We start from the raw sequence: 27,634 nt of genomic DNA, 5'->3' as shown, positions 1-27,634 counted from the left end.
AAGAATGTACTGCCTACTCCCCTAAAACTACTTATTTCGTGCTGGCTGGCTTGCCTGCTACCTAGTGCCGACTGCTCCCAGGCAAGGCCTCTGATGCAAAAACAAAAAACAAAATAAAACAAAGAAATGGTTGACAGTAAGAGAAAGTTTACAAAGAAAGCACTCCAAAAATTGGGAGGACCCAGCTGAATCAATTCTCAGGCCTTCAGGAACTATGGACTCAGGGCTTCTGTTTTGCTTCTTTCTGACTTCTCTGTTACTTTTCTTGCTACTGTGGAGGTGACTAATCCACACAAAGGCATAAGCAAGGGAAGTGCACTCTGTCTATAAATATGTAAAGCCTCAACCGAAGGTGACCCAGGGCTGCAATTAGATGTCCAGTTTCTAAAAACAAACTTCAGAGCTTCCTCGTGGCTTTTTTCTTCTGGCTCTGTCGTGTGGGGTGGGCAGGAACAGATCATCAAAAGGGAGGTTTATGATTCCAGGTGGCACGCTGCGGCCACAAATAGCATTTCAGCTTTTGATCAATGAAGCTCATAGGGAAACTCCAACCCTAAAATAAATGCAAAGACTGCTTTAATCAAGGAGAGTCTCTGGACAACCGTAATTCCTATGAGAGAACATGAGAATATGATGGAGAAAATATTCATCTATAGGTGTGGTACTTTCCAACTCTTACTGGCAGGCTAATGACAGGGAAGGGAGGGGAGGACTATAGACCATTTGGTGTTTTTTAAACGATATGAGGCAACCCTTTAAAGGATAGTAAAATTGTTTTTTGGGGGCACAAAAATACTTTTACAACAGAATACAATTGAATGGAATAAAAGAGTAACTAGAAAAAAATCATAGTGCATTGCATGTAGTGTAGATAAGTATTGTTTTATGAGACTTTTTGGGTGTGTATGGGTGTGTGTGTGTTTGTGTGTGTATGCATTCATGTGTCCTGTACTGGGGTTTGACATGGTATTTTTGTGGGGAGGGAAGGTTGGTTTGTTTGTTTATTTTTTACTGTGGGTCCTGGTCAAAAACATTTGGTAAAGATTGCTATAATTTAGCTCATTGCCACATACTTTTGGGGTCGTGGGTTTAAAAAACTAACACTAAAATTGTAACCACTCAACACTGAGCTTTTTAAAAGACTATAACTTTTACTCTTTTTGGCAGTGTTTATCAACTCTTTTGGCTTGAGGAGATAACCTGAGGTGGCAACGAGCTGCCTGAAAAAGTAAATGGGAGGTTTATAATGAAGTTCTTGGAGGCAGATAAGACCAGGGACAGAGGGCACCAGACAACACAGGTGTGTGCGCATGTGCGTGTGTGTGTGTGTGTGTGTGTGTATCAGAGAGAGATTTAGAGACGAGGACTCACTAGAGGACACAGCAGGGTGGAGTGGGGGACTGTTTTTTCTGGTAAACAATCTAAAACCTTGTTGTTCATGCTGAGATCTCAACGAGAAAACAAGTCCCAGTATGTGATGTGATTCTAAATCCAAAGAATTAACCTGAGCGTCAGAAACCAGGAGTCCTTAGAGTTTTGTTCCCTGCCTCAGGGAAACACTTTGTTTCTGACTGACAATAGAACTTATAAAGGAACTTTTTGAAAACCTAGGATAACATCACCTCGTTCTAGAAATTACTGAAGAGGAACCAAAGTGTACAGAGCCATGTTGTGTTTATTTGATTTAATATGATTATTTCTCCTGTCCTCTTTTATAGGATTCTCACTTTGTTTCCAAATGCCACAGCTCGAAAATTACTACTGATGTTGATATTTATATTAATTTTCTGGGTTATTTACTTGGCTTCAAAAGACCACACAAAGGTAGGAAGTTCCCTTTTTAAGAGTTTCACAGAACATCATAGTGACTTCATTTGAACGATCCCCTTTATCATGGCAAGAATGAAAGGTTAAAAGCATATTATTTTAGCAGGAGAATGTGGTGAAGGGGTTCCCTGTTCAGCATAAATCCCTTTGGCAATGCATATATTATTATCGCTTTTTAAAATGGCAATGTATACATTATTATTGTTTTGTTTTTTTTTTTAAATGGCACATGGATTTGTGCCATCTCTGTACTACTTGGCACTGTAACCATCCAGCCTCAAAATTCTCTCCTCCTCCCTTGGCTTTTGAGACTTCAAACTAATTATGTCTTTGTTTCAGTCTTCTGCTGTCTTCACATGGATTTTCTTATTCTTTAAGTAGTTTAGTATAGTGTATTTTGGCTCTTCCCTTTGTAAGTTTTTCTTAACTCACCTTGCTTCTAGTTTCTTTTCTTCCAAATCATTTAGTACAAACATAATCTTTCAAAAACTCTGCTTTCATCATCTTCTGGTCCTGATCAAACACTTTCACTAATGACAGTATACAGAACAAACTCCTTTGTTTAGCCATTAGTGTTCCTTTTACATTTGAACCCAAATACCTTTAAGAGTGTCTCTCTGGTCAGGCGTGGTGGCTTACGCCTGTAATCCCAGCACTTTGGGAGGCCAAGGCGGGCATATCACCTTAGGTCAGGAGTTCGAGACAAGCCTGGCTAATGTGGTAAAACCCCGTCTGTACCAAAAATATCAAAAAGTAGCCGGTTGTTGTGGTGCATGCCTCTCTCTATTCCTAGCCTCTCAGGAGGCTGAGACAGGAGAATTGCTTGAACCTGGGAGGCGGAGGTTGCAGTGAGCTGAGATTACGCCACTGCACTCCAGCCTGGGTGACAGAGTGAAACTCCATCTTAAAATAAATAAATAAATAAATAAATATGCAATAAATTAAATTAAGTAAAAGCGTCTCTCTAACCTTTGTCTAATGCAGCCTTATCTCCAAGCTTCAAACAGGAAGCACCACAGTCTAAGGCATTCAGCCAATAGTATGAACTGTTAAAAAAAATACCCTCAGAGCTCGCTCTATAAGTATATGTTCTCTAGATTTCTTCCTCTGATCCTCTTCTCCTCTATGCTGGTAACTTTTAATTTATATGCTCGGGTCCCGTTCACTACCAATATTAGTGTTTCACAAAGAGAGGTCTGGGAGCCTTCTGCCTAGAATACCTGTATGTATACCTGTGGGTAAAATGCAGATTCCTGAGCCATACTCCAGAACTACTGAAATCTCAGTTTGAGCCTTGTTAATTTGACATAAGGGCACACATGCTGGTCTTGCATCAGTGTGCCTTTGACATTAATGATTAATTTATAGAGAAACTGAACTTATTTTATCTTTCAAAATTGGCCCTTACAATCTCACATGCCCACCTCTTTCAAGATAGACCCTGGGCCTTGAGGAGTTGAATAACTTTAATTTCTGGCCCTGTGTCTCAGAAATGCAGTAAATTTTGATTGGTATCTTCTACCAGGCCTGAAGATGAGGCATTAATTGCTGTCAGTGTTTAAGTTTAGCAGGACTTGGTGTTCTTTTTAGATCCAGAAGTCAAAGCCCTGTATATCAATGTCACAAGGACTTTAAAAGTACATACAGGAAGATACAAGGATGTAACCACATTAACTAAATTTTTTTTTTAAATCTCAGTTTTTCCTGAGCAAACCAAATTTAATAATAATGACATAGTAATTATTTTGATAAAACTTAAAATCTGTTAGGCCAGCTACCAAAAGGCAAAATAAAAGACCTTTTCCAGTATACAGAATATTATGTTGGAAGAAGACATTTCCTTTAGACCTTTAAGAAAATATTGTTAGTGTCAGACCACAAAAAACAGAACCCAAGCAAGAAAAAAAAAAAAAAAAAAAACCTTTTATGAACTGAAAATGAATTGAAGGGTAGTGTCACTATTCCATGCCTTTTAAAAGGGGAGAGAAAACCCAAAACCCATCAGATACAATAAAAGTTGAACTTTGGATTAAAATAAAACAATTTAAATCTCTTATAATTTATTAAGAATAAATCAACCCCTTTAGAAAATTTCATTGTTCTAGCAAATTCTATTCTTTTGTGTGTGTTTTCTACATCAAACCCAATCTCTAGAAAGACCATTATAATTTCTCTTTAATCATAGACAACTTGATCATATAAGAGTTTTTGAGTTTTTAAATAAATCCTCTTATTGTCACTTACTCACACTGTTCATGACATGCTTGAACTTTCTTGTTTTTCCTGAACGTCCCTTTATCTTCAACAACCAGTCATTTTACTCTAGGACTGAATTTACCATACAATTATTTCTTGTTTGAATTTTTTTTGCACTAGCACTTTTCACTTTCTGAAAGACTATATAATTTACTCATTTATTATGTTCATTGATTATTGTCTATCTTGACCTAGTATATAGCAACCTTTATGGAGTTGAGGATTTTTATAAGTATTTATTGGTATCACGAGTTCCTAGAACAGTCTCTGGTACATAGTAGATGCTTAATAAATAACTGGTAAATAACAAAATAAAGACTGTTCAGTGATCTGGGTGAGAGGTAATGGTGGCCTGAAATAAGCTACTAACAATGAGGATGGAGAAAAGTTAATGAATTTGAGCTACAATTGACAGTAATAGTGATTGACTGCGGGAGGTGAAGAGGTAAGTTTGACCAGGAGTTACATTTCCAGGTTTGTACAACTGCATGACTGGTGATATCATTTACTGAAGTATTAACCAGAATGGGAGAAACAGTTTTGGAAGATAAATGATGGATTTATATATGAACAGTCCAGGTTTGAGGTCCTTTTAGGTCAACCAAGTGGAGATTTTCAATATATAGATCTGATGCTGGGAAAGATCTGGCTTAGAAAAATAGATTTAGGAAACATCAGAATGCAAATGGCAGCTGAAGTCATTGTAGTCTGTGACATTTCCTTGGATGAGCTATATAGTGAGAAAAAAAGTTGCTAGTGATATAACCCCAAGAAACAAAATAAGCACTGGTCTGAGGAGTGAGTGGTAGCAGAGAAGGTGTACACAGTATGGAAGAGGACTCTTGAGAAACTGAATCGATGGGGGTGGGGAACACGTGAGGTTATGCTAGCAATTAAAGAGGGAGTCAGAAGCTAAAAAAATTTTCCTTTTTCTAATATGGGAGACACTTGAATACATTTTAATTCATATGGAAAAAGGCTAATAGAAGAAAGTAGAAAGTAGAAAAGAAAAGGTGTGGTTACACATGTTTGGCAGTGTGACAGGAAGTTGAATCACTAAGTGATCAGCCTCTAATGCCAAGAAGCTTCAGAAGCAGAGATCTAGGTATTGGAGGAGGAACTGCCTCCATGGATTTTGAAGTCTATCTGGAGGATGTCAAGACGTTTAGTGATTAAGACTAGAAACCAAGTTCTTCATGATCTTCTGTAAATCAGTAAAAGAATCCAGTTGGTCAAAAAATGACAGAGAAGAGGAGGGTTATGTAGTCATTGGTGATAGTTGGTCAGATATATATCATGGAGAACAAGATATCTTAGGGTCTTCTGAAAAAAAAGTATATCTCTTAATATATATAAATCTTTGAAATATATGTATTTGAAATGTGTGTGTATATGTGTATAAAACCCTGATCTTTATACTGTTCTAAAACCACTGACTGAGTGGATTACAAACAATACAAATTTACTGCTTATAGTTCTGGAAGCTACAAAGTCCAAGATCAAGGCACCAACAGATTTGGTGTCAAATGAGGGCCTGCTTCCTTGTTCATAGACGGCTATCTCTTCATGTGTACTCATATGATGGAATAGGCAAAGGAGCTCTCTGGTAATGGCATTAACTTTATTCATGAGGGTTCCATCCCCATGATCTAATCACCTCCCCAGAAGTCCCATCTCCTAATACCATCATATTTAAAGTTGTAACATATAAATTTGAGGGAATCACAAATATTCAATCTATAGCAGTACGGGAGATTAGGTTACAACATGAATTTTGGGGAGATGCAAGCGTTTCGTCTATGGCAATTCTAGTGTGTGTGTGTGTGTGTGTGTGCGCGCGCGTGAGAGAGAGAGAGAGAGAGAGAGAGAGAGAGAGAAACAGGTTATTAAATAATGAGACAACTGGGCCTAACGTGAAATTGAGCATTAAATGCTGATCCAGGCCCTGCTACTATGATTTTAAAGAGACTTTCCCCTTCTTTGCCTAATTTTAAGGGTCTAGCACAAAACTTTTTGTTTTTCCTTGCTCATATTTATGGCTCATATGTTGCATAATTCTGCTACATAATATTCTTGACATGACAAAACCATAGAAATAAATAACAGGTAAGTGGTTGCCAGAGGTTAATTAAGGAATAGGAGAAGGTGAGGGAATAGTAAGCGTGGTTATACAACAGCAACATGAAGGAAAGGAAATGTTCTGTATCTTGACTCTGTCAGTTTCAATATGCTGGTTGGAATATTTTACTACTTTTGCAAGATGTTACCATTGAAAAAAACTCAGTAAAGGGTACATGAGATTTCTCTATAATCTATTTTTTTCTAAATACTTCTATGGCTTTTAAAATTTTAGATTCAGGGGTACATTTGCAGGTCTCTTTTTTGGGTATATTGCATGATGCCGTGCTTTGGGCTTCTAATGCTCCCATTGCCCAGTGGTCAACATAGTATTCAATAGGTAGTTTTTCAGCCCTCACCACCCTCCCTCCCCATTTTTGGAATCCCCACTGTTTATTGTTCTCATCTTTGGGTCCATATGTACCCAATGTTTGGCTCTCACTTATAAGTGAGAACATACGGTATTTGGTTTTCTGTTTCTGTGTTAATTCACTTAGGATAATGGCCCCCAACTGCAGCCATGTTGCTGTAAAGGACACGATTTTCTTTCTTATGGCTGTGTAGTATTCCATTGTGTATACGTACCACATTTTCTTTATTCAGTCCACAATTGATATGCAACTGGGTTGATTCCAGGTCTTTACTATTGTGAATAGCACTACAATAAACATACAAGCGCAAAGGACTTTTTGGTAGAGTAATTTATTTTCCGTTGGGTATATATCTAATAATGGGATTGCGGGGTTGAATGTCAATTATATTTTTAGTTCTTTGAGAAATATTCAAACTGCTTTTCACAATGCCTGAACTAATTTACAGTCCCACCAACAGTGTGTGAGAAATTCCTTTTCTCTGCAACATTATTAACATCTGTTATTTTTCAGCTTTTTAATAGTAGCCATTCGACTGGTGTAAGATGGTATCTCACTGGAGTTTTGGTTTGCATATCTTTGATGATTCATGATGTTGAGCACTTTTTATGTTTGTTGGCCACCTGTATATCTTCTTTTGAGAAATATCTGTTAGTGTCCTTTGCCCACTTTTTACTGGGATTATTTGTGTTTTTCCTGTTGATTTGTTTAAGCTCATTATAGATTTTTGGCAGTAGTCCTTTGTTGAATACATTGTAAATATCTTCTACCATTCTGTAGCTTGTCTGTTTGCTCTGATGATAGTTTCTTTTGCTGTGCGGAAGCTCTTTAGTTTAATTAGGTCCCAATTGTCAATTTTTGTTTTTGTTACATTTGCTTCTGAGGACTTAGTTATAAATTCTTTGCCTAGGCCAATGTCTAGAAGAATATTTCCCAGATTTTATTCTAGGATTTTTATAGTTTGAAAATAAAAATTTACATTTTTATTTTCATATGTAAATGTAAACTATAAGACTTTACATTTAAGTCTTCAACCCTTTTTTGAGTTAATATTTTGTATATGGTGAGAGGTGGGGATCCAAGTTTCTTCTTCTACATATGGTTAACCAGTTTCTCCATCACCATTTATTGAATACATTATCCTTTTCCCATCATTTATTTTTGTTGACTATATTAAATATTAGTTGGTTATAGATGTGTGGCTTTATTCCAGGGGCCTCAATTCTGTTTCATTAGTCTATATGCCTGTTTTTGCACCAGTATCATGGTGTTTTGTTTACTGTAGCCTTGCAGTGAAGTTTAAAGTTGGGTAATGTGATGCCACTAGCTGTATTCTTTTTGCTTAGGATGCCTTGGCTATTTGGGCTCTCTTTTGGTTCCATATGAATTGTAGAGTAGTTTTTTTTTTTTCTAATTTTGTGAAAACTGATATTGGAATAGCATTGAATCTGTATACCACTTTGGGCAGTATGGACGTTTAAATGATATAGATTCTGCTAATCCATGAGCATGAGATGTTTTTCCATTTGTGTTCTCCACGATTTTTTTCATCAATGTTTTGTAGTTCTCCTTGTAGAGATCTTTCACCTATTTGGTTAGATGTATTCCTAGGTATTTTTTGTAGCTATTGTACATAGGATTTGATTCTTGATATTTTCTCAGCTTGAACATTATTGGTTTATAAAAATGCTACTAATTTTTGTATATAAGCTTTGTATCTTGAGACTTTGCTAAAAACCTGTTTATCAGGTTTAGGAGTCTTTTGGCATAATCTTTAAGGTTTTCTAGGTATAGAATAATGAATTGTCAATGAAGAGAGATAATTTGACTTCCTGTTTTCCTATTTTAATGCCTTTTATTTTTTCCTCCTGTCCGATTACTCTTGTTAGGACTTCCAGTTATGTTGAATTGGAGTGGTGAGAATGGACATCCTTGTTACAGCTCTTAGGGAATATGCCTCCAATTTTTGCCTGTTCATTATGATGTTGGCTGTGGGTTTGTCATAGATAGCTGTCATTATTTTGAGGTATCTTCCTTTGATGTCTAGCTTGTTGAAAGTTTTTATCATAAAGCGGTGTTGAATTTTACTGAATGCTTTTTCTGCATCTATTGAGATGATGATAGAGTTTTTGTTTTTAATTCTGTTTATGTGGTGAATCACATTTATTGATTTGCATATGTTAAACCATCCTTGCATCCCTGAAATAAAGCCCACTTAATTGTGGCAAATTAACTTCTGATGTGCTGCTAAATTTGGTTTGCTAGTATTTTATCAAGGAGTTTTGCATCTATATTCATCAGGAATGTTGGCCTGTAAGTTAGTTGTTGGTGTTGTGTCTTTGCCAGATTTTGGTATCAGAATGATTTTGTAGAATGAGTTGGGGAAGAGTTCTTTCTCCTCAATTTTTCGGAATAGTTTCAGTAGGATTGGTACCACTCTTCTTTGTACATCTGGTAGAATTCAGCTGTGAATCCATCTAGTCCAGGACTTTTTCTGCATGATAGGTTTTTTAAAAAAATTATTATGATTCAACTTCATTAGTAATTTTTGCTCTGTTCAGGATTTCTGTTCTTCCTGATTTAATCCTGAGAGATTGTGTGTTTCCAGGAATGTATTCATTTTCTCTAGATTTTCTAGTTTGTGTGCATAGAAATGTTCACAGTAGCCTCTGAAGATCTTTTGTATTTCTGTGGGATTGATTGTGATGTCAACTTTGTCATTCCGATTGTGCTTCTTTGGATATTCTCTCTTTTTCCCTTTGTTAATCTAGCTAGTGGTGTATTGATCTTGTTTAGATTTTCAAATAACCAACTTTTTGTTTTGTGGATTCTTTGTATTTTTTGGGGGGGTCTGAATTTCATTTAGCTCTGCTTTGATTTTAGTTTTTTCTTCTCCTAGCTTTCAGTCTAGTTCTTGTTTTTCTAGTTCCTTTAGGTGTGAAGTTAGGTTATTAATTTGAGATCTTTCTATCTTCTTGATGCAGGCATTTAGCACTATCAACTTTCCTAGTAACACTACCTTTGTCACATCTTAGAAATTTGGGTACGTTTTGTCTCTATTTTTATTTGTTTCAATTTTTTAAAATTTCTGGCTTTGTTTTGTTATTTACCCAAAAATTATTCAGGAACAAGTTATTCAGTTTCCATATATTCGTGTGATTTTGAGAGTTCCTATTGGTGTTGATTTCTATTTTTATTCCATTGTGGTCTGAGTAGATGCGTGGTATGATTTTGATGTCTTTGAAATATGTTTCATGTGCAGATGAGAAGAACGTATATTCTGTGGTTGTTGGGTGGAATACTTTGTACATGTCTATTGGGTCTATTCAGTCAAGTGTCAAATTTAAGTCCAGAATTTCTTTGTTTCTTTGTTAGTTTTCTGCTACAGTAGTATGTCTAATGCTGTCAGTAGGGTGTTGAAGTCCCTCAGTTTTATCACGCGGCTGTCAAAGTTTTTCTTAGATTTAGAGTAATTGTTTTATAAATATTGGTGCTCCAATGGTAGGTGCATATATATTTAGGATAGTTACATCTTATTAAATTGAACCATTTATCATTATATGATACCTTTATTTGTCCTTTTTAAACTGTTGTTGATTTAAAGTCTATTTTATCTGATATAGGAATAACAAACTCTGCTCTTTTTCATTTTCCATTTGTGTCACAGATCTTTCTCTATCCCTTTAATATGAGCCTATAGGTATTATTATATGTGAGATGAATCTCCTGAAGATAGTAGAAGAATGGGTCTTGTTTTTTAATCCAATTTGCCACTTGTGTCTTTTAGGTGGAACATTTAGGCCATTTATGTTCAAACTTCATATTGATATGTGAGTTTTTGTTCCTGCCATAGTGTTGTTAGCTAGTTGCATTGTAGTTTCAATTGAGAAGTTGCTTTATAGGATCTGTGGGTTATGCACTTATGTGTGCTTTTGTGGTAATAAGTAACATTCTTTTATTTCCATATGTAGAACTCCTAAAAAAGATGTTTCTCTTGTAGAGCTGGTCTGGTGGTGATGAATTCCCTTAACAAATACTTGTATGGAAAATACTTTATTTCTTCTTCATTTATGAAGCTTAGTTTGGTGAGATATGGAATTCTAGGCTAGCATTTCTTTTCTTTAATAATGCTAAAAATGGATCCTCAATTTCTTCTGGCTTGTAAGGTTTCAGCTGAGAAGTCTGCTGTTAGTCTGATGGGTTTCCCTTTATAGATAATATGACCTTTTTCTCTAGCTGTCTTTAAGATTTTTACTTTTGTATTGGCCTTGGATAGTCTGATGACTGTGCACGTTGGGGATGCTTGCCTTGTATAGTATCTCAGGGACGTTCTCTGGATTTCTTGTATCTGCATGTCAGCCTCTCTAGCAAGATTAGGGATGTTTTCCTATATTCAAATAAGTTTTCCAAGTTGCTTACTTTCTCTTTTTCTCAAAAGTTTCAATGTGTCATAGATTTGATCACTTTACATAATCACTCATTTCTCAAAGGTTTTGTTCATTTTTTAAAATTCTTTTTATTTTTGTCTGAGTGGTTGATTCAAAAAACTGTTTTGATCTATAAAATTCTTTCTTCTGCTTGGTCTAGTCTATTGTTAAGGTTTCCAACTATATTTTAAAATTCCTGTGGTAATTTTTTTAATTCTAGAAGTTATGTTTTGTTCTTTTTGTTGTTGTTTGTTTGAGACAGAGTCTGACTCTGTCACCAGTCTGGAGTGCAGTGGCATGGTCTCAGCTTACTGCAACCTCCAACTCCCTGGTTCAAGTGATTCTCCTGCCTCAGCCTCCCGAGCAGCTGGGATTATGCCATGCACATGCCACTACCCCCAGGCACATGTAACCACCCCAGCTAATTTTTGTATTTTTAGTAGAGACAGGGTTTTCCCATGTTGACTAGGATGGTCTCCATCTGCTGACCTCGTGATCCACCCACCTCGGACTCCCAAAGTGCTGGGATTACAGGCATGAGCCACTCTGCCCGGCCTGTTTGGTTCTTTCTTAGTCCTGCTATGTCATCTTTCAAACCTTGGATCATTTTTCTTGCTCCTTTGTGTTGAATTTCAAATTTATCTTGAATCTTGTTGAGCTTCCGTGCTATTCACATTTTGAATTATATATCTGTCATTTCAGATATTTCATTCTAGTTAATATACATTGTTTGGGAGTGAATGGCATCCTTTGGAGGTGATGAAACACTCTAGTTTTTTGTATTGCCAGAGTTCTCACATTAGTTCCTTCTCTTCTGAAAGAGCTGACACTTCTTCTTCTTTTCTTTTCTTTGAATTTGCTGTCATTTGGATGGGATTCTTGATTTTTTTCTTTTTTTTTTTTTCTTGGAGGTATTGCTATGATGCATATTGTGTATGATAATTGGCTTTGTTACTTCATGCTTTCTGGGTGCATAGGCTCATAATGGGTTCCTTGGTTGCAGATAGGTTGCAGTGGCTTTCTCAGATAATGCTTTTTGTAGCAATGTGACTTTGGTGATGTAATTTACACTACAGTCTAGTGTGTGGCATTTAAGAGTAGGAGATGGAAGCTAGGGGCAGGGACAGAGACAATTTGAGAAGTATGAAACATGCCCTCTCTCAGCACACGCTCACCTTCAGTGGTGGTGGAGACACTGGAGAAGGTGTCTCTTTCAGCCCATGCTCCCCATGTCCTGATAAGAAGAGCTGCTGCTAACTCTGCACTCTCAGTACACTGAGAAGAAAGGTGGGGTGAGAGATGACCCCCTCTTCACATCCATTCCTGGGCTTTGGTGATGCCACCTTTAGCGGCTGGTCCCACGCTTGCATTTTGTTTTGACCCAAGGTGGGCTCTGGTGAACTGTGCTTCCTCCTCCCTTAGGGACAGATAGTGCTGAGGGTTAGATCTCCAGGAAAAGTGGGGTCTGCCTCCCTTCTACTTCTTTGAGCTAATGGGGCACTGTCCCTCAAATGGCTATAGGAGCAGGCTGGGATACCAGGATTGACACACAGGAACTGGTTCCAGGTTGCAAAGCTGTCCCTGGCTACAAGCCTCACCACCCAGGAGAAACCTTGGCTTCAGAAACTCTCCTCCTGCTCCAGGCCTGTGACAGGAAAAAGACTAATTTCAATGCCTACTGCCGGGGAACTCTCTGCACTCACTGCTCAATCTGACTGTGGGTGCCCTTCTGCCTTTCCAAAGCAAATGCTGCAATCTCTGGCCTAAGCCTAAAATGCCTGCTGTGGCCACCACTGCCAAGCGGCCAAACAATGTCTTTAAATGCTCAAAATGGTGTCACTTGTGGGCTTGTGGCTCAAGAGGAGGGAGTCCCTCTCGGGCAACTAACAACGGCAGGAAGCTGTGGAGAGTGCAGTCCACTTATGTCTCAGTCTCACAGCAGTCTTTTGCAGGGTGGCAAGTACGCTTCCAGGGCTGTGTGAGTGCACCCATTCTCCCCCTTCCTTCTTAGAATGGTGCAGCAGCTATAGCCATGCCTACAGATACCCGGTATCTAGTCTCTCAAAATGGCTTCCAGCTGAGGCTGCTCCAGGCTTGGATGCCTGTGGGATTCCGTGTGAGTTCCCTTTCTTTAGCGACGTTTCTGTGTCATCTTTAGGCAACTCTATATGTCAAACATGAGGGCCAGGTGATGGTTTTTCCTGTAGCCATGATCATTAAAGCCTATTTTAGAGCTTTGGGGATTTTTCTCTTACTGTTTCCTTGCTCTCACTCTGTCAGTTCCTAGCTGGGCAAGCTACTTTAAATCCTCTCCTTACTTACTTCTGATGCTTCCTGTCTCTTTTCTGATGAATCCAAGCACTCTCTACTAGTTAGTTTCTTCAGAATATGACCATCTACTTACTAATCTGGCTCTTCTCCATGGAGGAGGCACACAATACTTGTGTCTAGTGAGCCATCTTGATCCCTCCAATTTCTCTGCTATTTCTTGACAATTGCATGTGAATCTACAATTATCTCAATAAAAAGGTTTTTTCTCTTTACTATACTTCTGTTGAAGTTTAAAGACCTCATTCTATACTGAATCTTATACAAACACTATTTTCTTCAAGTGTTTAGAACTCCAGGTGGTGCACACTTTGCCTTTGTTGAGCCTTTTAAAAATATTCCCACCTGGTCCCAGGTGCTACAGGTAACCTAGGGAAGCATATTAGAGTTTTCCTTCAAGATGGGAAACCTTCTTCCTGCCCCGTATTTCTGGCTGGAGGACCAATAATGGACACCTCAGAGAATGGGGAAGTGTTAGGGAGATTGTGGAAAAGATGAAGCTTAAAAGAGCTGTCCCACAAAGTGGTTAATGAACTCCTGGGCTCAACTCTGAGTTTAGCAGGTGTCAATCTTTCTCTAAATAGCCCACGAAAGGCTTTGGGAATTTAATTACAGACGGGACCACTGGATTCCACACACATAAAACAGATTCAAATTATACAGTGAAGTCTTTGAGAACTGAACAGACCTGTAACCAAACCCCACAAAACGTGTACTGAAACTTGCAGACTTAACCTGACTAAATCACATGCTTGTTTTAAAAATAAAATCAAAATTATCATTAGAGTTTAAACAAGACTCAGAATCTCATAGCATAATAGTTAAAATATCTAGGATATGATTTAAAGCTGTTTAGAGAATGAAGAACCAGGAAAACCACAACTTGCAAGAAAGAAATAGAAATCAGGCAAAACCCTGAGGTAACATAGATGCTGGAATTATCAAAGACTTAAAACAGCTATTATATTAGTTTTTTATTGCTGCTATAACAAATTACCACAAATTTAGTGGCTTAAACAATGCAAATTTATTATATTAGACTTCTGGAGGCCAGAATTCCAAAATGGATCTCACTGGGCTAAAATCAAGGTATTAGCAAGGCTGCATTTTCTTCTGGAAGCTCTAGGAGAGAATCTGTTTTCCTTGACTTCTCCATCTTCAAAACAACATGGAGCAACACTGGGCTAAATCTTTTTCACACTGCTGTCTCTTTGGTTCTTCCTTTTCTGCCTCTGTCTTCTACTTTTAAAGACTCTTATAATTACATTTGACTCATCTGTATAATTTAAGATAATCTTCCCCATCTCAAGGTCAGCTAATTAGCAAGCAGAATTTACACCTTCAATCTTAGTTCTCTTTTGCCATGTAACTTAACATATTCACAGGTTTTGAAGAAGAGGACATCAATATCTTATCCTTGTTCTTCAATAGGTAAAGTTTTCTTTCCTGTCCAGCTTCTATCATAATTTTATGCTTTGTCTTTGATTTTTCTGAAATTTGATATGACATGCCTAGATGTAGACTGGTATTTTTCCTGCTTGGTGCCCTCTGAGCTTCCTGGATCTAGCAGTTGGTATCTGCTATTAATTTTGGAAAAATTTGTCATTATTTCTTCAAATATTTTTTTCTGTCCCTTTCTCTTTATTCTCCTTTTGGTATTTCCCATTATGTATATTTATACCTGTTGTATTTGTCCCGCAGTTCTTGGATATTCTGTTCTTTTTTTCTTGCTTTTCCTCTTGTTTTTAGTTTGGGATGTTTCTATTGACATACCCTCAAGCTCCCTTATTTTTTACATGACACATTCAGTCTGTTCATGAGTTCATCAGAGGTGTTTTTTATTCTGATACAGTGATTTTGATTTCTAGCATTTTGTTTTGATTGTTTCTTAGAGTTGCCATGTCTCTACATACATTACCCATCTTTTTCTCTTGTTGTGTATATTTTTTGTTAGAGCCCTAAGTATTAATGCCTCTATCATAGTTATTTTAATTCCTGGCCTGATAATTTCAAAATCGCTACTATAACTAAGTTTGGTTCCGATGATTGCATTGTCCCTTTAGATGGCACTTATTTTTCTTCTGCGTGCCTTGTAATTTTTATTGAAATCTGGACATGATGTAGTTGGTAAACTGGAGCTGAGCTTTTATGTTTATGTGGTTAGGAGTTAGACTGTGTTTACTGTTTACTGTAGATATTGCGTCAGAGGCTACAATTTCCTCCAATGCCCATGTTTATGTTTCTCCTACAGGCTTTATCCTGGGGTGTTTCTAGAGACCTCTTTTTAAATAGAGTCTGAGGCTTGCAGTGCTTTTCAATATAATCCTCTTTTTCTATGCAGGATTCCTATTGAATTGGTTGTAAGATGTGCAGGAGGGGAAGCTTTCTGTAGTGCTGCGATTTAGTCTCAGTATTTTAGTGAGCTTGTGCCCTAAGACTGTGACCTTCGTGTTTGTCAGCCTCCTGTTTTCCTATACCCACATCAATCCTTAGGTGAGATAAGAAAGCCAGAGGGCAGCTGGGTTTGGGTATTTTCCTTACCCCAGGTTGATCAGGTTTTGGTAAAACCCAACTTGGTTAGGCTCTGGTGACATAGTTCCCCTTGTTCTCCTTGTTAAGGAAAACAGAGAGTTCTGAGACATTTAAAAATGGTGGCATCAGGACTAAAAAAAGGAGAGAACAAAGAGCAAACAATTATTAAAATGGTAGACTTAAAGCATATTAATAAGAACACTAAATATAAATAGTCCAAACACATTAATGATAAAACAGTGACTGTCAGAATGTACAAAAAAGAAGAAATCAAACTGGGCACAGTGGCTCATATCAGTAATCCTAGCACTTTGGGAGGCTGAGGCTGGCAGATTGCTTGAACTCAGGAGTTTAAGACTCACCTGGACAACATGGTGAAACCCCAATTGTACAAAAGACACAAAAAATAGCCAGGTGCTGGTGGCTCATGCTACCTGGGAGGCTGAGATGGGTGGATCACCTAAGCCTGGGAGGTCAAGGATCCAGTGAACCCTGATCATGCCACTGCAATTCAGCCTAGGTGACAGAGTGAGACTCCATATAAAAAAAAAAAAAAGAAAAGAAATCAACCATAAGCTAGCATCCGTCTTAAATATAAAGATATAGGTATATTAAAAGTAAAATGACAAACATAGATATACCATGCAAATCCTAAACAAAATAATGCTTGTATGAATTTACTAATATCAGACAAAGTAGATTTCAGAACCAGGAAAATTACCAAGAACAAATGAGATCATTATGTAATGATAAAGGTGACGATTCACCCAAAATACGTAACAACCAATACATGTATGTACATCTAATAGCAGAGCTGCAAAATATTTGAAGAAAAGCATATATAAATAAAAAGAAAGGAAAATTCAGAATCATAGTCAACAACATTAACATTGTTCTGAGTAATTGATAAAATATGTAGAGAGAAAGTCAGTTTAGTGGGTTGAATGATGGCCCCCTAAAAATTAGTCTACCTGAAACCCCTGAACATGACCTACAGTAGTCCCCCTTAAATCTACTGAATATATGTTCCAAGACCGCAGTGCATACCTGAAACCGCAGACAGTACCAAACCCTATATGGTGTAAGTGCTGTTTTTTCTTATACATATATACCTATGATAAAGTTTAATTTATAAATTAGCCACAGTAAGAGATGAACAAAAATAACTAAAATAGAACAATTGTAACAACATACTGTAATAAAAGTTATATAAATGCAGTTTCTCTCTCTGTCTCTTTCTCTCTCTTAAAATATTTTATTGTACTGTACTTATCTATTTTTGGACCATGTTCGACCGTGGGTAACTAAAACCATGGATAAGGAAGTGCCACTATATTTAGAAAAAGACTCTTTGATGATGTAAATAAGTTAAGGGGCTCAAGATGTGATCATCCTGGATTAAGGGGGATCCTACATCCTTTTAAGAGAAGAAGAGGGAAAAATAAACACAGTGGGGAAGGTTACATAAAAATGGAGGCAGAGATTGAAGTAAAATATCTGCAAGCCAAGGAATACCAAGGATTACTGGCAACCACCAGAAGTTAGGAGAAACATATAGAATATATTCTTCCTCAAAGCCTCCATAAGGAACTCACCCTGTTGACACCTTGATCTCAGACTTCTGTCCTCCAGAACTATAAGAGAATAAATTTAGGTTGTTTTAAGTCACTAAATTTGTGATGATTTGTGATGTCAGCCCCATGAAACTAATATGGTCAGCAAAAATATAGAAGAACTAGTGAACACAACCCTTCAACTAAATCTGATTGACATTCATAAAACACTTTCTCCAACAACAGTGGAATATACATTCTTTCCCACTGCACATGAAACGTACCACATCATCCTCTGTTGTCTGCCTTGTTGATACAGAAAATGATAATATGATTTTTAAAAAGAAAAGTCAAGTGAGGGGATAGCAAAAGGAAAAACTCTAAAATTGAACCATAAAATAATACATATTTATTATATCTAGTTAATTTTTAAGCCAGTGACTCCTAAAGGAAGCCATCTCCTGGCAGGAGAGGAAGTCACACTATATGGAAACCAATTTTGATGATTTGAAACCAATTATGATGATTCCATAACCAAAAACCAATTAGTATTGATTTTTGATATTTAATTTATCACACTGAAAGATGTAAAATAAGCCATAGTAATTTATATTGAAAAGCAAGCCCTATTATTTGCTGATAATATATTATTTTACCTTTCAATATTTCAGTTCTTGTTCAGCTTGGAAAACCATATTACCCTGAACCAAGGGAACATCTTCAAAAAACTGTCACGCTCTGAAGCACCATTGTGTCCAGCAGTTTCACCAAAAAAGACTGAACTGAGAATAAAGGAAATCATGGAGAAACTAGACCAGCAGATCCCACCCAGACCTTTCACCCATGTGAACACCACCACCAGCGCCACACACAGCACAGCCACCATCCTCAACCCTCGAGACACGTACTGCAGAGGGGACCAGCTGGACATCCTGCTGGAGGTGAGGGACCACTTGGGACGCAGGAAGCAATATGGCGGAGATTTCCTGAGGGCCAGGATCTCCTCCCCAACTCTGATGGCAGGTGCTTCAGGAAAGGTGACTGACTTCAACAATGGCACCTACCTGATCAGCTTCAGTCTGTTCTGGGAGGGCCAGGTCTCCCTGTCTCTGCTGCTCATCCACCCCAGTGAAGGGGCATCAGCTCTCTGGAGGGCAAGGAACCAAGGCTGTGATAGGGTCATCTTTATTGGCCTGTTTGCCAACAGAACCTCCAATGTTTTCACTGAATGTGGCCTGACCCTAAACACAAATGCTGAACTGTGCCAGTACTTGGATGACAGAGACCAAGAAGCCTTCTACTGTGTGAGGCCTCAACATATGCCCTGTGAGGCTCTGACCCATATGACCACTAGGACAAGAAATATTTCCTATCTTAGCAAGGAAGAATGGAGCCTTTTCCACAGGTAAAGAGGCTTTCAAATACAATAATAGATAAAAAGAGGTATCCAACGAGACCCTGCCTAGTAGTTTTGCCTAATCAAGTTTTTGTATCATGTCAATTATGTTGACTAAATTATAATTAGGTCCTCTGAGTCAGTTCAGCTTGTAGTGTGTTCACAGGGGCCCATACAAGTCACCTCTAGAACTATTTGCTGACAGGCATATAAGCACTTAATATAGACCTATAGTTCTCCATGGTGTGCAATACTTCCAGGTTCAGTAATTTTTTATAGACCTATGTTTTCTATAATGTGTTCCATGGAATACAAATCCTATAGTGTATTAATAGATGCTATGCAATAAAAAAAGTGAATGATATCATTGTTCAGTCCAGCTTTACCCTTTACATCCAGTGAATCATTACGTTCTAGATATTATACCTCCCAGCTAAGTCTTGAACCCAGCCATTTCTGTCTACTGCTATTGCCTCTTTCCTTGCATAAGCTGTCATTGTATCTCAGATCACTGCAACAATCTCTAGAGCTGATTTCTCTGCCCTCAGTCTTGTTTCTTCAAATCCATTCTCCACACTGCACCTAGGCTAATGTTTTTGAAATGCAGTTATGTCTTTTACTATTTCCTACTTAAAAGCTGTAAGATGATCCCATGGCTCTAAGGGTGAAATTTAAGCTCTTTAATCTGTTTACAAGGACTTTCCTCCTTTGGCAGCCTCTTGTCCCACCTTCATGCAGCCTTGCTCTCTGTCGGTCAATGGAACTCCTTTTATTTCACAAATGGACCACGTCCTCTCACCTTTGGCATTTCGCAGGCTTTGGTTTGGATATCATTTCCTCCAGGAAACATCCCACATCCCTGGGTGAAGTACTAGTCCTATATTCTTCCCGTAGCATTTTGTTCTTCCCTAATGTAATTCTTATTACATTATTAATTTTCCAATTTCTATTTAATATCCTCTGTTAAGTTGTAAGCTCCGCAGAGCATTACGTTTTAACTACTTTTCACCATTCATTTACTTTTTTGTTTTTGAGACCAAGTCTCTGTCACCCAAGCTGGAATGCAGTGGTGTGATCTCAGCTCACTGCAATCTCCACCTCCTGGGTACTAGCAATTCTCCTGCCTCAGCCTCTCGAGTAGCTGGGATCACAGGCACCTGCCACCATGCCTGGCTAATTTTTGTATCTTTAGTAGAGATGAGGTTTCACCATGTTGACCAGACTAGTCTTGAACTCCTGAGCTCAGGTGATCTGCCCACCTCAGCCTCCCAAAATGCTGGGATTTTAGGCATGAGCCTTCATGCCCAGCCCATTCTTTTAATTTATAAGTAGTCAGTACCTTCTGTAGTCCAGACACAGCACTAGGTGTTGGGAATGAACATTCCAGTGGGATAGAAGGACAAAAAGTAAATAAACAGATTTATATTAGAAAGTCATAAGAGTAAGGGTTTCAAATGTGATGACTGATGATGTTTTAAAATGGTGATCAGGTAAGGCCTGTTTTGAGCAGCAACCTGAGTGAAGTGAGGGAGTAAGCTATGTGAATTTTCGGGAAATATCATTCTCAAGAGAAGGAATAGGACCTGAGGCAAGAGTATGTTGGAATGTTCCAGGAACCATGGTGGGGGTGGAGTGCAGTGAGGCTGGAATGCAGGACGTGAGGAATAGAGAAGATGAGATAGGTAGGCAGGGCCTTAGAAGTCATCTGTGTCTGTCAGGAAGTCATCGAGGGCCAGTATTTTGTCTCACAGGCCTAGCACAACGCCTGACACTGAGAAAGTTCTGAATAACTATTTGTTGAATAAAAATATAAGTGAAATAATACAATCTGGAGAAATAATTAGAGTACTTTCGTTGCAGCAGGACTTCTCAGAAACTTTAATATGTATCCCTTCAAGCAAGACTATAGCATAGAGCATTTCCCAAATTTATTTGGCTACAGGCTATGATGATGGTCATGTCAGAGTAACCACCTGAGATGTTTATCACACCTGGTGGGGGGTCCTGTCCTGCAAACCCTGACTCCATGATGGATGAATAAATATACTCAAACACAGAATACAGTGAACGAGTGGGCTAGGGAGGTCATCAGCTGCTTTCAGAGGGCAATTGCAGCTACCCAAGCCCCCACTAGCTGTTTCTCCTCACATTTATTCAGCATAGATTTAATAACAGTTTCTAAGTCAACATGCTTTGGGTAGTTAAAAGAGTGGTTTTACGAATGATAAAAGGTTTGGTTCTGGGGCCCAGAGCAAATGCCATTAATGGGTAATTTCCCTGGTTGACCTCCGCTCCAGAGGCCCATAGGGCACAAAGTTTACATGAGTAAACAAGCTAGTTGAGTAGAGACAAAGGAATGTAGGGTAAACAGACTTAACTGGGGAAGCTTCTCTTATCCCTAATCTTTACCCTATGACCTAATATTCCTAATGGCCACCTTCAGCCTGTTCCATTATTACAAGTTATGAAAACCTTTCAGCCTTGCAAATGGTTTGAGACTATATCTTATCATTTCCCTAATATTTTCCTTAATATTTTGCCAGCCACCCTGAGTGTATCCCAACAATAGACCACTTATTTTATGGATCATTTAAAGAGATTTTCGTTCCACAGTTTGGGAACTGCTGCTATAGAAATGCTTTAGTTTTCTTATATGTGTTCAAAAGGGCATATTTCCAGGATAGCACAATATCTTGGAAATTCGAGTTCAAATCCAATGTAAGCATTATGATGACACAGAGGGCTGGGTACAACTGGCCCTACCTCACTACAGGCTCTCCCTTTCACTCCTACATCACCTTCACTTCTTTACATTTTCCTGATCAAGGTATGGAAAAATCTCTTTATCCCCTATGGCTCAGCTAAAAGAAGCTGGGATTTTAAAAATAAATGTTTATGAAGCAAAGGAAAAATGATCATAGAAACATAAAGATCTTCCTGCCTTGAAGGTCTCAGAACCATGTCTTAGGTCTAAGGGCAGGGGCCACCAGTGCCTGATTCTATATTCCATGTTGGCTACAGCTGGACCCTCTTGAGGTAGTCCTCAATGAAGCCCGAGTTGGAGGTACCATCCTTGCACAGTTCCTGACTGTGTTTCAGGAAATCCAAAGTTCCTAGTCTGGCAGACAGGCACATATTTTGGATCTTAATCATGCTTCTCAAGGGTGTTGTGCTCATGACGGTAATCATGATAGTAACCTGCTTTATTTCCCAGTAGATATAAGTCCGTCCCAGATCCCCTGCTCTATTCAAGCTATCAAGTTCTTCTCCCCCCACTGCATGGAAAGAGAGATTTCCGTCTCCTTACAGTTGATGTAGTGCATATGCAAGGAACAGCTGATTACATATCCAAGAAGTCTCATGGACCATTCTATTGCTAAGCTCTAGGGCCCCTTCCTAGACCCAAGCCCAGTTCTTCGACATCTTTCCTGCTCACCAGTACAAGGACTAAGCCAGTTTCTGTTTCATTTGTAACATGGTACAGTCGACCCTTGAACAACCCAGATTTGAACTGCACAAATCCACTTATATCCAAAGATTTTTCAACCAAATGTGGTTCAAAAATATAATATTCACAGGAGGCAAAAACCTACATCTATGGAGAGATGACTTTTCACATACTTGGGCTCTGTGGGGCTGAATGCAGGACTTGAGCTTTTCATATGCTGATTTTCATAGATGCGGTGGGGGTTCTGGAACCAATCTCCCGCATATACTGAGGGACGACTGGAAATACATTTTCCCACTTCAGTTCTCTCTCCCAACCCTGGCTGCAGAATCAGAAATGTTGCTTCCTAAGATATTTATTTCTTCAAATTAAAAAAAAAGTCTTTTGCTTTTTGAGAGTTTTATGGATAATCATGATAAAAAAATAAATGAGGGGTTACCATAGGAGAAGACATCACATAGGTAACACAATTGTTCACAATTCTGTTAGTTACTATTGTGGTCTAATTAATTATAGACCCCTTTTTAAAATTTAATGCACATACACAATTACAAAAACAGGAGACATTAAGATGAATTTCTTTATACCATTAATACGTAGTTTTAATCCTAATTTTAATGTAGCATCAAACTTTCTTTGGTAACCAAATTTACAAGGTAGCCAGGTCTTGATCTCTGTTGTTATCCTCAGCCTTACCTGAGACTGGTATGGGAGAATAGAGGTTTGGTCAGGCTCCAATTTCTTAGAGACAAACCTTAGTCTTGTGCCAAAAATAGGTCTGATGGGATCCTCAATAATAATAACTGCAATGATTTGTTGAGCACCTACTATATGTCAACGTATATTTAGATGCCTCCTTTATATTACAACATTAATCCTCCATAAAAGACTCTGGAGTGACTATTATTATGCTCATTTTATAGATGAGGAAATTTAGGCATATTAAATACGTTGGCCAAAGTCACATATCCAGTTGAGTTGCAGAGTCAGAACTGGATTCTCAGTTGGCCTTATTCTGAAGTCAGTGGGCCCTAGTACTGTCTCCCATGACTCCACCACTCCATGCAGCCATCACATCTAGCCACCCTGATCACTCAGTTCTTCAGTTCTCTGGCCTTCTTGATGAAGGGGATATTATCCTCGCTTGACTCAAAAACTCATTTCCTGAGACTCAGGAAATTCTTTTCAATCTTAGAAAGTACTTTCTCTATCCCTCTTGAAGGTTTCTGTGGCTCTGGCTCTGAAAGGGCATACCTCCCCCCAGATGGATTTCATTCTGATAGAATGAATTCAGCTTGGCCAGATATAGTCACTATAGTCATTGGGACTGATACCTTGAGGTGAAGCTCACTGTGCTGGGCACTTGAAATGTTATAGTGAATAATATTGACTTGATTCCTACCTGAGGGAGATAACAGACTATGAAAAATAGACTCCTGGGAACTCATGAAGGTGAAGAGTAGATGAAGATGAATCTGGTGACATAGACAGCTTCATCCTTCATCGGACAGGAGGTTTTTGTGGTAGTTAGGGAGGTTTTCCTGCACATTGATGGCAGAAAGTCATGGAAACATTTTATGTAGGGGAAATAAAACAGGTAGCATGGAGGTTCTATTTAGGTGGGATAAACCAAAAGGGCAGAATGATAGTATTATGATAATCTAGAACAGGATTCTCAAAGTAATGTCCCTGAACCACTGACTTTGGGTTTGCCCAAGAGCTTATTATTATAGAAGACGAAATTCTTGAGAATTTGCCCCAGAACTATTGAATCAGAAATTCTGGGGGTGAGTCTCAGCAGTTGGAGCTGTAGTAAGTACTGCAGGTAATTCTGATGAACACTGAAGTTTGAGAAGCACTGGCCTAGGAAAACGTTGATGAGGGCCTGAATTACTACAGATGGAAAAGGTGGAGAGGATGGTTTGTGGTAGAGAGCCATTTAGAAGGTAAAATTAAAAGAAGCATATATAGATAGATATATAGATAAATATATATATATATATAGAGATATAGATAGATAGATATTAGATAGATTTGATAGATTGCACATGGAGGGTGAGTGACTTTCTTTGGATCTCTAGATTACCTGCCATTGGCAAAGGAAGAGCTTTCCAGGATCCTGACCCACTTACTTCCCCAGGATATCTTAAATATATCAAAATAATGGAGAAAAGGCATTTGGACAAGAGTGGTTTAACCCATCTAAACCAGTGATTCTTACTTTATTATCTGGGTAGACATTAAGCTAATTTATTTTTCCATTTCTTGCAGGTCCAACATGGGAGTTGAAATGATGAAGAACTTTACCCCCATTGAAGTCGTACCATGTAACAGTAAGTCTGGAGTGTTGTTGCCTGCCATGATCACAATTTATTCACTTTAAGGACGTGCTTACTTAGAGATATTTATTCCACATTAACCATTTGATCTCTCATTTCCTGGGACAAATTATATCAACCTCCTTGGGTTTTAGAGAAGGGATTTTATTCTTGAAAATTATTTTCATGTCAATTTAAACCAATTTTCACCCCAAGTCAGATATAAAAGGCTAGGGAAACCATTAATTTCAGTGGTACCTTCCCAAAATGTACAGGCTATTTGTATTTAAATTTGAGATTTATTCCTCCAGAGCCAATGATCAGGTGCTGGTGCTATGTGAAAATGTCTCAGATGAGCTGCACAGATTCAGAGTTAGGACATTTCTTTGGTGGTTTCTAATTTCTCATTTAGCCAAGCCATCTTACGTAAAGTTCTATGAACTAGACATTTTTGTGAATTTTTTTCTCAGTTTAATAACACGAACTTTAATTGTCAACACAAAACCATTTCATTCATAGATGTGATGTTTCTGCTACATTGGAAATAGAGTGAATTTCAAAATTAAAGTAAAGCAAAGGACTTCCATTATAACAATCAATGAGGTATAACATTTACTCATTACCCCTTTTCATGCATTCAGCAAATGTTTACTGAGGACCTACTGTGTACAAAGAACTTTGCTAGATCCTGTGGAAAACATAAATACAAATAAATCATGAACCCAGATTTAAAGCTCACAATCTATGAAGAAGACAGATCCCTTCTCTGCTAGGGCAACTGTCATTCACACCCAACTTTTACACTGAAGAAAGTTCTTAGACTCTTGAGGCAACTTGAATGCTCATAACACCTCTTTTGTTTCCCTCTTGGCTGGACAGTAATTTCTAGTAAAGCCAGGTAGTTTCTTGGAAGATAAGTACCAGACTGTAATTTTTGAAGCCAATTACAAATCTGATGTAATTCAATATGAATAAATATAAGTCCCTAAATATATACGCCTTACCCCAACAATGCAGGTAGATGACAAAGAAGATGTGCATATTAAGTGGTGAATATAAAAGTGGTCTCAGAAACTTGCCTGGGGGAAAACCTCAAAAGGAGTCAGTAAATACAGTTTAGGCTATTTGAATAGAGGAGTGTTCAGAAGAGGGAGGTCACGATCCTACCCTTTTCTGTGTTAGTGAACTCACAGTGAGAATATTACATTCAGTTCTAGACACAACTAAGATTTGAGGATTTAAAAAAATTATTAGCCAGAGAAGATGATTCTGGGACACACAAAATAAACAATGTGTGACACTCATTTCATAAACACGTTCAAGCTTCTTTTCCTGGAGATGTAGTTTGAGGAAGATGAGATTTACAGTTCAGCGAGGCCAATGTCATTGGTGTAATATTTGTCGGGGCCACTGTGTCCTGCTATTTCACGGTCACACATTGCCTCCTGACTCTGGCTGGCTGTTCCACAGCAGAGTGGCTCTGGGGACAAGGTGGAGCCCAGGGAGACATTGCAAATGCACGAGTCAACTGATCCCCACTCCAAGGAAAACTATTCAGTGACAACTTTTAATTCATCCTTTTAACGTGATCTTACTAAATAAATATTTGTGGAAGAGAGGAGGGCAAAATAGTGCTGAGGAGAAAGGTGGAGGAAAAAGAGGAAAACGAAGGCAAGAATGAAGAACATGTTTCCAAAATGATTTGTGGTAATAAAAGTTACTTACTCTGGAAATTTGTATCTCCAGAGAGCGAGAACATAAAAAAGAACTGCCAGATTGGAATGAAGACTCCTTTCCCCAGTGGTTATACTTTGAAAAAAATGTGGATTACAGCATTTTGTAAACAGATCAAGTTCAATGAAACAAAAAATATAAATGACTGCTTGGAAAGAAAACTTATTTATCTCATGGGAGATTCAACACTGCGTCAGTGGATTTACTACTTACAAAAGCTGTGAAAAGTATGTATTTAATTTATATTTTGAAATAATATTTTACTTTTGAAGGTTTTGAAATAATAATTAAAATTATTTTCTTTTTTTTTCTAATATTTATTTTATTATTTTATTTAATTTGCCAAACTTTTGCCTTCAGGATTTTATTAAAAATTTAATTTTTATCTTTTCATTCACAAGTGTTAATATTTTTCTTCCTCATCATATATTCTCATAAAAATTTCAAGATTTTGTTAAGATTGTAATGCACCTGGTAAAATTATCAACCCTATATAGGCAGCAATGAATTGTAGTTAGAAGTGATCTTGGTTTGAATTTTATACGTGTTGTGTGCAGTTGAAAGTTATATCATTTTCCTTTTGTTAAAAGATTTATTGATTTGTCTTCCATCAGCCTTAAAATATTTTGATCATCATGGAGCTGGGATCTTTAAGACACATGTTCTTCTGGATGTTGAAAGACATATTTTGATTCAGTGGAAAAAACATGGACATCCATTTGTTACCAAAAAGCTATTCTCAGTGAAAGATGAAAACTATATCCCGCGGGAAATTGACCGGGTAGCAGGAGACCAAAACACGGCCATTGTCATTACCCTCGGCCAGCACTTTAGACCCTTTCCCATCAACATTTTCATCCGTAGGGCCATCAATATTCAAAAGGCCATTGAACGTCTATTCTTGCGAAGCCCAGAGACCAAGGTGATACTTAAAACTGAAAACACCAGAGAGTTACATCAAAATGCAGAGATGTTTAGTGACTTTCATGGCTATATTCAGAATCTTATCATAAGGGATATTTTTGTGAATCTTAATGTGGGCATTATTGATGCCTGGGACATGACAATTGCATATTGCACTAATAATGCCCATCCGCCTGATTACGTGATTCAGAATCAGATTGGCATGTTCTTAAACTACATTTGTTAGAGGAAAAATATAAAAATAGCACTTGCCACTTTCTATAGATGATCTTACATATATAGCAAAGATAGTTTAATGCAATACAAGTTTTGAGGAAACTAAATTTGAAAAAGTTTCATTATAGTTATATAGCATAAAATTTACTATTTAAGCCATTTTTATTATTTTATTATATTGTATTT

At 37.8% G+C, this 27,634-nt stretch overlaps 1 protein-coding gene across 1 annotated transcript; it reads left to right on the top strand.

The window, feature by feature from the left end:
* On the top strand, nt 1-27,634 carry NXPE2 (neurexophilin and PC-esterase domain family member 2). The gene is given in 5 exon segments (XM_032285463.1): nt 1-1,824; nt 18,084-18,817; nt 24,528-24,589; nt 26,321-26,539; nt 26,923-27,634. Coding segments are annotated over 5 exon segments (1,686 nt in total). The 5' UTR covers nt 1-1,689; the 3' UTR covers nt 27,459-27,634.

This window comes from Sapajus apella, unplaced genomic scaffold (assembly GCF_009761245.1).
Source record: "Sapajus apella isolate SASKATOON/1434 unplaced genomic scaffold, GSC_monkey_1.0 scaffold16, whole genome shotgun sequence".
NCBI lineage: Eukaryota > Metazoa > Chordata > Mammalia > Primates > Cebidae > Sapajus > Sapajus apella.
This window is presented reverse-complemented; position numbering and strand designations above follow the sequence as displayed.